This window comes from Saccoglossus kowalevskii, chromosome 16, assembly GCF_978046115.1.
Source record: "Saccoglossus kowalevskii chromosome 16, keSacKowa6.1, whole genome shotgun sequence".
Classification (NCBI taxonomy): domain Eukaryota; kingdom Metazoa; phylum Hemichordata; class Enteropneusta; family Harrimaniidae; genus Saccoglossus; species Saccoglossus kowalevskii.
The window spans coordinates 14746770-14759720 of record NC_140656.1 but is presented as its reverse complement, the minus strand read 5'-3'; the positions used below and the strand labels follow the sequence as shown (position 1 = coordinate 14759720).

General features: G+C 33.9%; 1 protein-coding gene across 2 annotated transcripts; it reads right to left on the bottom strand.

Moving 5' to 3' along the window:
- Nucleotides 1-616: 616 nt before the first annotated feature.
- LOC100369927 (SKA complex subunit 2-like) lies at nt 617-12827 on the bottom strand. Of its 2 annotated transcripts, XM_002736772.4 has the most exons (8): nt 12781-12827; nt 11934-12017; nt 11091-11267; nt 8278-8412; nt 6056-6104; nt 5240-5355; nt 3448-3567; nt 617-3015 (listed from the first exon to the last, which is right to left on the bottom strand). In XM_002736772.4, exons 1-8 carry the CDS (start codon nt 12811-12813, stop codon nt 2956-2958), a joined length of 774 nt encoding a protein of 257 aa, XP_002736818.3. In that variant the 5' UTR covers nt 12814-12827; the 3' UTR covers nt 617-2955. The 2 variants fall into 2 exon arrangements, with proteins under 2 accessions (XP_002736818.3, XP_085347230.1); XM_085491104.1 differs by lacking the exon at nt 11934-12017.
- Between the last annotated feature and the right edge of the window lie 124 nt (nt 12828-12951).

Sequence of the window (12951 nt, the reverse complement as noted above, 5' to 3'; positions counted from 1 at the left end):
CCTCTTTGTGGCACCCAGTACAATATGTTAATGAGCAGTGACATTTAATTTCACCATTTTGAGTGTATTCACCGTGTCTTAACTTCCCAAATTTGACAAGGTAACAATGAGTTGTATTGTTATTTTAAATGTTCATGTAGATTTAATTTAGCCGATTTTACTTATCAGCTAAAATAGTAAAACTAAACCCCAGTATTGACACGTAATTCGACAAGCCACATATGCAGTAATATTACGTCATTCTGTCGCTAATTTAGAATCAATTTTTGGCTTTTTCAATCGAGAATACCATTCAAGATTCAATTCCAATTTCTTTGTCAAATACAACATGTATTCTAAGCTCATTATGAATTCTTACTTAAGTATTAGACAAATATTCAGTATTTTTGACAAGAGTCTTATTTGTTTGTTACACAATGCATATACAAAGTCGGTGCACGCTCATGAAAACTCAGGAAAATCTACTAGCACTTGTATGGTCAATTTATGTGGCTACATCAACAAACAATGCTAAATGCAAATCAAAAGAATTTTCAAGTTTTAATGTTTAAAGAAATACCCTGGGATAAATATAATACTAGCAATTTAACAACAAATCAATCAAACACAAGAGAGCTATGATTCATGGAAAGAATTGCACCATTTATTGTTTTGAGATACACATGATATAGAGCTTACATGAACTGTAATATAATATTCTTTTAATTTAAAAAGTGAAGATTAAGGAATTTCACTTAATTTTTACTATACACTACATTGTCAGATTTACATCTTAAACATATTTTCGAGAAAGTCAGTTATGTAAACGTTACAAAATAAATCATGATGTTACATGTATTCGAACAATAAATGAATTAATGACAACTTTCAGTATACTGAAAGATAAGATCAAAGATGAGATATACGGGTAGATATTTACACAGAAATTTGAAATTAGGCAATTGAATCTCAATATTGCATTCTTCAGAAATGAAGGCAAGTAATTAGTTAAAGGTGAATCATATCTTGTCAAACAGTTATTGAAGTATAACAAGATTAACACATTCCTAAAAATATGCAAAGTGATTATTATTATGAAATGGACTGAATTTCACAAACGTATCACAGTAAATCTCTAAGTGTGTAGATCACATTAATATCTGAAACATTTAACATTCTAAAATTCCAAAATTAGTTTGAACTACATTTTCAGATTTTGGTAATCAATGCTAATTAAGTTAAATATGACTTAAACATTTACTATCGAATACTTAACTTCTATTGTAATATTTATGTGTCATAAACTCATAAATGAAACATTCCATATAAAGTAGATAAAATGGCAGTTTTTTTTTTCAATAAACTATGTATATATAATATACATATAATAACAATCAAAAATTATGTTCAATGTGACAGACTTGCTGCACATTAAAAAAAAAAAAATTTCAAACCTCAGTCAATTTGTTGTTACCTTATTCATCAGGAATTAAATTCACAGACTTGGTTAAACAAAATAAACAGTTGTAATTATCTTATATAAATAAATTCAGCACATTGAATAATCCTTTTTTTTTTTTTTTGCAGCAGCAGCAGCAGCAGCAGAAAACCAACATTTAAATGTGGTGAGAAAGCAGTGTATGTTTCGCTGGTGTGATTTTTTGTTCACAAAAAGTTTTTCTCGTCAAAATGTAGGTATAACATTTTGTACATTGTTATTTTGGTTTTCTATAATATCTTAGTTAATTTCGAACCAGATGGACGTACAAAGACCGATTTTGTTACAGCCATTTTGAGAATTGTTTGGACAGTTAGCAAGATGATTTACAACTTTGCAAAACACTACGTTTTTTGTCCAATCTAAACTTGACAGCATAGTTACATTGACCAGTCCATTATCATACTAGATGAAGTGCAGTTTTTCAAAATAAAAAGGGTTTATTAGAATATACGAACAAGTTATTTTGAAGTGTTTCAATATTTATTGAAATATGTACAATATAGATAAACAAGAAACCAAGAATAGTTATTGAATACGTACACTAACTTTGCAAAGTCAAATTTGACGCACAAATGGTTAACAATTATTAGTTGAATAGTCACAAAATAGAATGAACAAGAAAGAATGGAACGTCAATGTAGCCATGGTGTCCTGTGGCAACACTTTGTGTAATGTAGTTATTTTGTAAGCAAAACAGTGTCTCCTGCCATTCCATTCTTTCTTGTGATCACAGTAATGATCAGATTTCCGGTAAATAGTTCAATAAATAAATTCAATAGCTGCCCAATACATTACCTCAACATAAAATGGCCCTGTTTAGATAATATAAGTTAGCTTGTGGTAGCCATTTCGTTGACAAGGTAATTAAATATTAGCATTGTCACATACGACTTGTTTACCACTTCCGTGTGACTGAGAATGTTCTAGAACCGTACTGTGTCTGGGTGGAATTTTTAGAAGTTGGTTGAATAGGTAATAGGACACTGTAGAAGGCAATAGAAGGCAATAGAAGGCAATGGAACATTCTAGAAATTTGTAGTAAGTTCCAGACTCATTATGTATGCAGATGTAATGGTCTATTTATAGACAGTGTGGGTATATATAGGGGAGTTGTTCAGCACTGAGATCAGATCGGAGATCTCGTTGAATTGTATTGGAGTTTAAGTATCTAGTTTTTGGAGTAGTGGAGTTTTACCGCATTATTGTACTTGATGTTTGCAGAGTATAATAATACCAGTACCAGTTGAAACCTCATCTGTTGGCTTCGTGTTCGTATTTTATCATCGCCGCCAGGGAAGTCTTTTTGTTACTGTTGCCATTTTGGTATTTGAACCATCACACCTGTACTATACCAATTACGGTAATATTACGTTGCGTGTGACAAGCATGTTCTCAATCAACAAAGCTGTAAAACTGAATGATCACTGTATGTGGATGATTCTAAATCTAATCCCTTTAAATCTACTCTGAGTTGTCTATAATAGCTGAACATCGCCTTTTGTGCTCATCTGTATTATTTTCAGTGATCTCAGAACCTGTGATAAATAAAATAAAGAAATGACTAAAGATGGCCATTTGCATCTAAGTTTTTATGGTCAGGTGATATGTTATCTGTCATCAAATCCACCATTTTTACAGGTTTAAGTGTCAGGTGATATTTGTGAGTAAGTCATCAAATCCACCATTTTGTTTATCCCATAGACTATTTACAGGTTTAAGTGTCAGGTGACATTTGTATTGGAGTAAGTCATCAAATCCACCATTTTGTTTATCCCATAGACTATTTACAGGTTTAAGTGTCAGGTGATAATTGTGAGTAAGTCATCAAATCCACCATTTTGTTTATCCCATAGACTATTTACAGGTTTAAGTGTCAGGTGATATTTGTGAGTAAGTCATCTAATCCACCATTTTGTTCATCTAAATATCACACCATGACTTGGTAGGTAAATGTTTGCTCACTGTACCTTTAGTTTGGCTTCTCCAGTAGCTCCTGTAACCTTCATACTCATACTGGTCATATCTTTGGTAGTCAGTGGCTCTGTGTTGCCTTCTTCTTTAAAATGTGTATATAACATCTGATAAATCTAAATACAAAAAATCACTTTGGGTTTACACACTATATTGTCATGACAACAGCAATAGGAAATTGTACAACCATCAATAATGTTAAAACATGTATACTGAATTGTTATTTTTACATCTTCTATTGTTTCTAGCAGTATTCATTCATCTGTGCTCAGTGATTGTTTTTTGTGTGTGAATTAAGAAGAGATACTCAGTTGGCATAAAAAAAAATATGGCCACTTTTAAAAAGACTTCAAAATTTCGCCAAAATCATGAATAACAAGACATGAATGTCACAGTCCCAGTTATTCAATTATAAATACTCACGTTAAAATAACACATGGAACAACTGCAAACAATTGGATTAATATGTACTCTATGTGGGTACAACTCATCATAAAGTGATTTCCCTTAATTTGATAACTGAAAAGTTTCATTGACATTTGTATATTACCAGGATGTGGGTTTGTTTCAGTATCACCACTGTAATTCCCATCAAAATGTAGCCCTGACACCCCTCTACATTTTCTACTGAGATTGGTAATGGTACCAATCTGTCACTGATTCAGAACAAGGTCATGAACAGGTCATGACATCACTAAAAACCCTAGCATTACAATCTAAGCTAATTATTTATTCTGAGCATGCTCAGTTGTTCTCTCAGTGCAGTAGAGAGAGGTAGTTTCGGATGAAAATCATGAAAAAGACCCACTTAGGATTTTCAGATCTGAAAAAAAAAATTATGTGCATAATCGGCAGAGACTTGTTCATCAAACTGCCAAGTTTCATCGATATCTGCTGCAGAATTTCTGAGAAAATGTTAGAGACGTCCCAAACAGGAAATTGAAATAAGAATTGCGCCTTAAACAGGGACTAACTAATTCTGCTCTACCACGTGTATTGGTATTTCACAGTAATTTTTTTTAAAAAAAGCTCGCAAAATCTTTTCAAAATGATCCATTTTCTATTTAAGTTGTATTGCTGGCATAACTTAGTTGAAAGCCCTTTTAATGTTTGACTTAGCTAAAAATTAAATCTGAAAGTTACAACGTTTGCGAGTTGTACTGATAAAAACTTGACACATTACGCCATTTAAGGTTTTCACAACAAAAACTCCCATCATGCATTGCTGTTCAAATTCTGCTTCAAGAGCGTGCTAAACACAACACAACCTAGGAAGTACATAATGTTTGATGTTCAAAGTTCACTTGAACACTGCAGTAACAAGACTAAAACACTCCAATAATTTCAAATAGGAGGGAACTAATGGCCATTCATAAACATGTGAGTGTGGTATGAATGGCGAACTAATCTTGATCATTGAATGAAGAATCTAATGTGTGACTCAGTGACTTGATTACACCCTAAGATGCTGAAAACTCAGTGACTTGATGACACCCAAAGATGCTTAAAACTCAGTGACTTGATGACACCCTAAGATGCTGAAAACACTGACTTGATGACACCCTAAGATGCTGAAAACACTGTGACTTGATGACACCCTAAGATTCTGAAAACACTGACTTGATGACACCCTAAGATGCTTAAAATTCACACACAACTGAAGCTACGAAACTGTTTGTTGATATTCAGCTATTGCAAACAACCACTGGAATGTGTTATACAAAACAAAGCTCCACTGGGGAAATCGGACAGCGCCCTCTAGTGTCATCATTATGACCATTGTCCTACCTTATTCACATCCGCTAGTTTGACTCTTCCTCTGATCAATGACGATACGGACATAAACTCATCTTTGCTGATATCAACAAACTCACCATTCTTCCGTAGTTCAGCAGCACTTTCAGCTACAAATAAATTAAATTTAAAAAAAAAATAGTTGTCAGTATACATGTACTATTCTTGACTTTTTTGTTAATAATTATACCATTCTTTTATTTTTAAATAGTCACAATGTAAACATGTACATTCTGTATTTAGAGAGGATTTTCGGGAGAGCTACTTGATGAATCCATTATCAGCCAATAAGAGACCTACTTGAGGACTCCCTTATTAGCCAATAAGAGACCTACTTGAAGACTTCCTTATCAGCCAATAAGAGAGCTACATGTACTTGAAGACTCCCTTATCAGCCAATAAGAGAGATGCTTGTTGACTCCATCATCAGCCAATAAGAGAGCTACTTGAGGACTCTCATATCTGCCAATAAGAGAGCCAATTGATACTCCCTTATAGGCCAATAAGAGAGCTCCTTGATGACTTTGTCAGACTCAAGATCCTGACAAAATCAGTCTTTTTAGAGTACACATCGCTGTCTAAAATATTTTCCCGGAAAATAACTGCCGGTACATCAATTGATTGTTGGGTGACTGACCAATGGCAATGAAGAAGAGAGCTTGTAGTTTTAGATTTCAAATTTCTAAACCTGGTTGCACAACTTGTCTATGTGTATATGCCCTGTAACAAACACATCAGCTGACTTTGACAATGGCAATCAAAAACACTACAAAAGCAACTCAACAACAAAAAAACAAGAAACTGACTTACCTTCTACTGCAGGTGAAGGAAGTGCATCTGGAATTGCACATGCCCCTTCCTGAAATTAACAAATAGTATGGCAAGTGAGTGAGTTTTAACACCAATCTATGGTCTCATATAATTATATATGAGGAAGCCCTTGACTGGAAAATATTACACAACAAAGCTTAACCCACAAGGATCTTACAAGTTTCTGTTTCAAAAGTGGAACTTATTTATTGAAATAGACACAAGTTATTAACTTTCTTCCCCCTAGGATGAAATAACTGTTGTCGTAAATAACTTGCAAAATGTATTTTTTTTATTGAAATAAAGATACATGTTAAGTAATTATTTCATAAAAAACAAATAATCATCAGAATTTCCTAATAATTAAACAATGATGAATGATCCACCAACCCATAATGGACGAAAAGCTTACTTTGTGTGACATATATGTACGAGGCGCAAGCAAGTGTGCTTGAGCAGACGATGATACTCGCACAAAATTGTCTGATTTTGATATTGAAATCAGCTGCTATTGGAAAAGGACCATTTTATTTGATGCCGATTTTAGTATTAAATACTTGATACCTAATAATTTCTTTTCTTTTTAAATAGTTTCTCCTTTATTCGTTTTCAAAAACAACATTTGATTCATATCCATGGCACAGGATGGTTATATGGGATACATTATCACGAATAATCTGCTGCAATGACGTCATAAAATCCACTCGTATTGATAATGCTATAATATAATTCTTGATACACCGTTAAAGTCCTAATATAAACCGCGGTTTATATTACAATGTATCAATTTAAAAATTGGGATCAAAAGCTCAAGTTCGGGGTGCGGTTTCTATTACGTACATATTGCAATCACTAAATGGGCGTGGTCATTTTTTGCCCACAACACTTGCACAAAACAAACAATACACCGTACAATCTCTTGAATAGGCGTCAGGGAAGATCGAGAGTCTTTACTTAGGTTCTAAAATAGGCGTTACGAAATGTTACAGTTACAGTCAATCAAAAAAACTGTACACATGATAAAAAAATACTCACTATATTTATTGTAATAATTTTTTTTTTAATTTTCTTGTTAACGAAAAGTATATTCTAACAGAAGTTTCAAGTAAAAACAAACACGAATGCACTGTTTAGTAGCACATGATCACAGAACGGTAGCGCAATCCGGCAATGCTGTGGTTCACAAATGAATAACTTACTTGTTTTCGAAGTGTTTAAATTGGCAATTATTATTCATTAGTCATTACAATAACGCACGAAAAATAAATCCGTTGAATTGTTATGAAATGCAAGTAGTTTCACCGTAAACGAATGATTTCAGTCACATGTAAACGGTCGATACGATACCGACCATGTTTTTGAATGCACACGTGATGTTTTATTGACCGAATAGATCATGTCGCTAATTAACCAATCAAAATGCTGGATGGTGCCCACGTGTCTAAATTACATAGTCATTTAAATATGTTAATGAAAGTTCAGCGACCTCATGGTGAACACGGAAGAGATTTACCGACAATGTAGTGCGATGTCTTGGCTTTGATTTCTATGGGAAAACAACATGATTTTGTTTGTAAATCAAGAAATTATTTGTTTTCGAAAGATAAACTGAGCATTGAAGAAGAATTTAACACTTTTACGGTGATAACAGCTCATTGTCGAAAACTTACGAAACACAGACGTATTCAGAAAGAGTATTGACAGAGGTTGCCGCCAGAACAAAAGCAGTTTCATTGCGTGTCTGACATCCTATCACCGCTGAACAATAAATAGGTGTGAATATTTTTAGGCACGTTGTCGAAACAAATGAATAGGTTTAGGAACAATGCCGTTTTGGACCAGCTGGTTGAAACAATGAAGTCAGTCATGGTCTTGTTGAATTGGGGGTGCGGTTAGTAATAGGTACTTTTCAAGTTTTCAATTTTTGTTAAGAACTCTTCAACCCTGAAGCCGGAATAGGGGGTGCGGTTACTATTACGTATGCGGTTTATATTAGGACTTTAACAGCACTACTTTTTCATCTGGGTTAAAAAAATCTGACTTAATAGTAGCCGCCTAACTTTACAATATCAAAACTATCATGCATGCATAGTAGAAATGTCTAATACAGACATATCATGGCATTGAGCCAAGCACTATAGTGTCCACTGCTCCTTTTACTTGGAATAAACAACCTTATTCTGAGGTTACTGGCAATAACCACAAATGAAAAATCAACTTACACAATATTCTCCACCAAAATCTTCGGACGACTGTCTTGTGTTATAATGTTTGGATTCTTGTGTTTCATCTGTCTGTGATAAGTTTAAACCCAACATTGCTTCCGCCATCTTGTCTTCTTCAGTTTGCTCTTGGGGCTACATATGTAAAATTACATTTACAGAAATGACATTACAAACTTTCTACTTTAAGGTGGTGGCACATTTTGTAGATTTTAAAGGTCAGATTGTACGCAAAGGTGCATGCATCTGGAGGGAATTCCCCATGAAATTATTTTTTCAATAATTTGAATGAATGGAGTATTTGTTTTTCACATCAAAGCAGCAATCTGAAATGTTTGTCTTTTTAGGTCATAGGTCGATATAATATGTAAGCACATAAGATTAAACAGATCCAATAACAATTGCATACATAATTACATTTCCCTTTACACACACCGGTGCAATTAACTGATGTAGGCCATGGTTTACCGGTAATAACATTTGTTTAGCCACTAAAAGTGAACATAGCTCCTACATGTACATGTATATACGTAAGGTATTTGAGTGGGACAAAACGCAAATGTTTTTGCATGGTTCTCTAATTGATTGTATTTTTTGACAACTTGACTATAAAAACAATAATGTAATCTATACAGTGTTTCACCTGATATATTATTGATTGTATATTTTAGTTGAATGAAAATTATGTAATTGTAACATCTATGATTGCGCAATCACAGGGAATTCAAACTATTGAGCATACGCATATTTTATTTCCCAAGATGCTTATGACATCACACAGCAAAAAATGTGTGCGACATCTGAATGGGATATACTACAGTCACATCTAGGTATTAGTAGAGTGACAAATGGCGAGTGGACGATGCATACATTTTAGGCTGAATAAAAAGATACACTTCTCATTGTTGCCAGTTATATCACTAATAAATCAAAGAAAGCTTAGAAAGAACTCCTGTGTGCTGAAAGTATTGAAGACATGTTAAAAATTAATTAGCCTTTCAAACAAGAAGCTTGGCAATTAATATTTGTCTGCTATTTGTGATGCACAATGTGAAAACAATGTGTTCAAAATTATTGTAGTTTATAATACTCCCAGAAAACAAATTTAATTTTACATCTGTGGTTTTCAGTCTAAATTATTTCAGAGCATCTCCACCACAAGTTCAATATGATAATATAATAGATAATCAATACGCATGTTTTTCATTATTAAATAAACACAGCTGTGGATTACACCAGAGCATCTACAGTATATGAACCAAGTTTCAATGAAATGTGATGATTATGCACATTGTGCAAATTCAGCAATTAGTATGAATTTAAATTCAAAACTAAAGCATTCATATCACAGGAACTATAATCAAGTGTTCGCAGTCTCTATGAGTGCACGCGCACTGCGAGTTCACAACACAGTAACCAGTCTTGTTATTGGTTTTTGATACATTCTGAATATGCCACGCATCCAACTGTGCCTAGCATGTCGTTGACCGTTATTCGTAAATCATGTAGTCAATTTGTGTAGTTTTCTTCATTTATTCTGCAGATATAGTTCCTGGGCTCCCTGTGGTCTTATTGAAATGCAATAATTGATTTTTTGAAAAATAATTGGTAATTATCATGCAATTAGTTGTCACCAAGACAAATGCCGCTCCAACGTTAACAACATCTGTTCAACTCAAGAAAACACAATGCTATCAATGTCTGATTCAATAACAATTCTGCATGTTTAGTCAGTTCGTTTTATGTGACGAAAAGAACACCTCAACGCCTAGTTTTGCGATATAAACTTACCCACCACATAGTTATTAGATAGATTTCAATTCCAAACTAATTAGGTCGGTGTATTGTTCCAGGGCATACATGTACCAAGTTTCATTATAATGAGATAAGCCGAAAATTAAATCATTATGCAAATTAGGTAATTATTATGGATGCATAATAATTCAAAATTAATTAGTTGCCTTGTCAACAACAAGGTTCATTGAAAAAAGATAAGTACTTGAGATATAAGCTGCAAAATGGATAATTATTATGAAATCACATAATTTTAATGTGAAATAAATGCGGTCTGCGCAATGTCACAGAGCTTTCAGAAGTTTCATTGAAATGTAATGATTAGTACTTGAAATATCAGCAAAAAAGCAAACGTTTTACTAATTACAAAAATGTATGTATGCAAATTAGGTAATTAATATGCATGGATATAAACCGAAAACTTATTAGGTCTGTGCATTGCTCTATGACATCTGAGTACCAAGTTTCAATTCAATGTGATGAATTAGTATTTGGGATATCAGTTTGAAAGCTGAAAATTTATGCAAATTAGGTAACTAATATGCATGGATTTTTATTTCAAAACTAATCAGCTCTGCTCATTCTCTCAGAGTATCTATGTAACCAGTTTCATCAAAATCCAATGAGTAATTCTTATTATCATGCAAATAGGGTAATTATTATGCATGGATTTAACCCAAAACCCAATCAAATTTGTGCATTAGCCCAGAGCATCCACACATCAAGTTCCATCAAAATCCAACATTTTTTTTTTTGAATATCTATAAAATAGGTGGGAACAGGCGGACACGCACACATACAGACAGACAGACAGACAGACAGACAGACAGATACATTGAGTCAAAAATCAACATGAACACTGATACCCCAAAGAAAACATTCAGTAATCAATTTTTCTCTTGCTTTTGATGACATTGCTACATGCTTCCAACCTCCAACCTGTTCACTGACATACATGTATTGGCAAAAACAGCAGGTCTTTTTAAAATTACACAGTAAGGATATGTACTTGTACATACGTCTGCTCCGGCTTGGTCCTGTATTTTCTGCAGTGCCTGACAGGCCATCTGTAATTGTGAGCGAAAGAACTCTGATGCCTCACTCTGTGCTTTCTTGATTTCTTCAGCTTCTTTGACGATGTCCGAATACTGCTGTTTGACACTCTGCAGCCTCTCAACTATCTCTTTAGGATTCACCTGAATTGAATTAGAACGACATGATATTATGTGGGTATTGTGAATACATTAACATATACACAGGTGGTACTAACAAAGCAAATAGGGCCTGCAGAATCTATAAGAACGTTTTATGTTGCACCACTGTACCAAATATTTTACAGGTTCTACGCGAGCTGCTGTGGAACGCTGGTCGAAGAGCTGGTGAAAACAGCTAAGTCAAGGAAACGGCATAAACTCAACCATGACACAATCCTGAACAACCAAATTTATATATATTGTACATGTAGGGGTAAATGTTGTTGCACTGTTCAGGAGAGTCTCAACAACTAGCCCAAGTACATTTTTTTTTAGTTTTTGACCATTATTTTCACTGATTGTCATTGGTGGTGAAAATGCCTGGATATTTGCTCACAAGAATATTATTCCTACTTGATAAGGCATTTTATAAATTTTGGCCTTGAAAATGGGTGCCCGTTCTACTCCTAAGTTCAAGCCCTGATTCCACTATAGTGATACACAATTTTATATCTAAGCATTTAAAAAAAAATCGAAGGCAACTGGGGTGCTTTACATACATGTACATGTAAGTATTTTGCGAAGAATCAAACATCATCATAATGCTTCTTATCATTTCACACTTGAAATTTTCAATTATACATTTCATAAATTCTACCAAATAACTACCTGATTGGATTCGTCTGACATTTCTGTGAATTCAGAATCTAACTTTCTGGATACATAATTAATATCTGATTCGGCTTTCTGAAACTAAAATTAAACGAAAAGAAATAAAGTTAAACCGATCCACTCTTTAATTATGCACAATAAAACCCCACTAAACGCCTCCCGCACCTTGGGGTATGTGAGACAACTATGGGGATAATCTTGAGAAAGCGATGTTCAGAGGAACTTAAAGGGTTGGGCATTTTTTCATGAAATTTCCAACCTGGGGATACAAACCTGGGGACAATAGTGTTAGGGTAGGGTACATTTGTAGAGTGGCGATGACAACATGATAATTAAGGCAATTTTCTGTTATCCCAGAGGGCGTAGAAAATTATTTTTAGCAACTCTATTTTTTCTTGTCCCCACATACCCAGAGTTGGGGAGGGTCAGGGTTTATATTGTGCATTACTTACTCAAACCTCTGTAAATACCTGCATTTTATTTTATTTTATTTTTTTGGGCAATTGCTTGAACCTGTTATTGAAACTGTTATTGACAAATAATTTGCATTTCCAGTATTTAGGTCCGAAACAAGTTTTATTACTGCAAAGTGGCGTGATCAACCCCGCCCACTCTTGGCGAAGGCAACAGGTTTACGACAAGTCTTTATACAGGAAGGAACTTCATGGAATATTAATTAACTATATGACATCCATACTCGACAGATAAATGTGGTTTAATGTAAAACAAAACAATAGCACGATAAAATAACATTCATCGCAGGTTTTCTTAATATTATTTTCGAGCCTATACTAGTACATAAAAGTCTAACGTGTAAAAGTTGAGTGCAAAACCGGGAACTCACCAAAGCTTCGAGTTTGTCTACTGTTTCTTCCATTTTTGTTTTGATGACTGTTTTCAGCAGACCATTTTCAAACTGTCATTCAGCAAAACTATATTGTCTTTCATCTGCGGTTGTAAAAAATATTTACCACAACAAACTATTGTTATATATAAATCTTAATATTTTTTAATA

Bases quoted from the DNA above. Each gene is read 5' to 3' on its own strand.
- LOC100369927 (XM_002736772.4), bottom strand. From the start codon at position 12,813: ATGGAAGAAACAGTAGACAAACTCGAAGCTTTG. The intron at 3,568-5,239 runs GTAGGACAATGG...TTTTGTATTTAG, and splicing joins AACTAGCGGATGTGAATAAG to ATTTATCAGATGTTATATAC. The intron at 3,016-3,447 runs GTACAGTGAGCA...TATTTATCACAG, and splicing joins CTGGAGAAGCCAAACTAAAG to GTTCTGAGATCACTGAAAAT.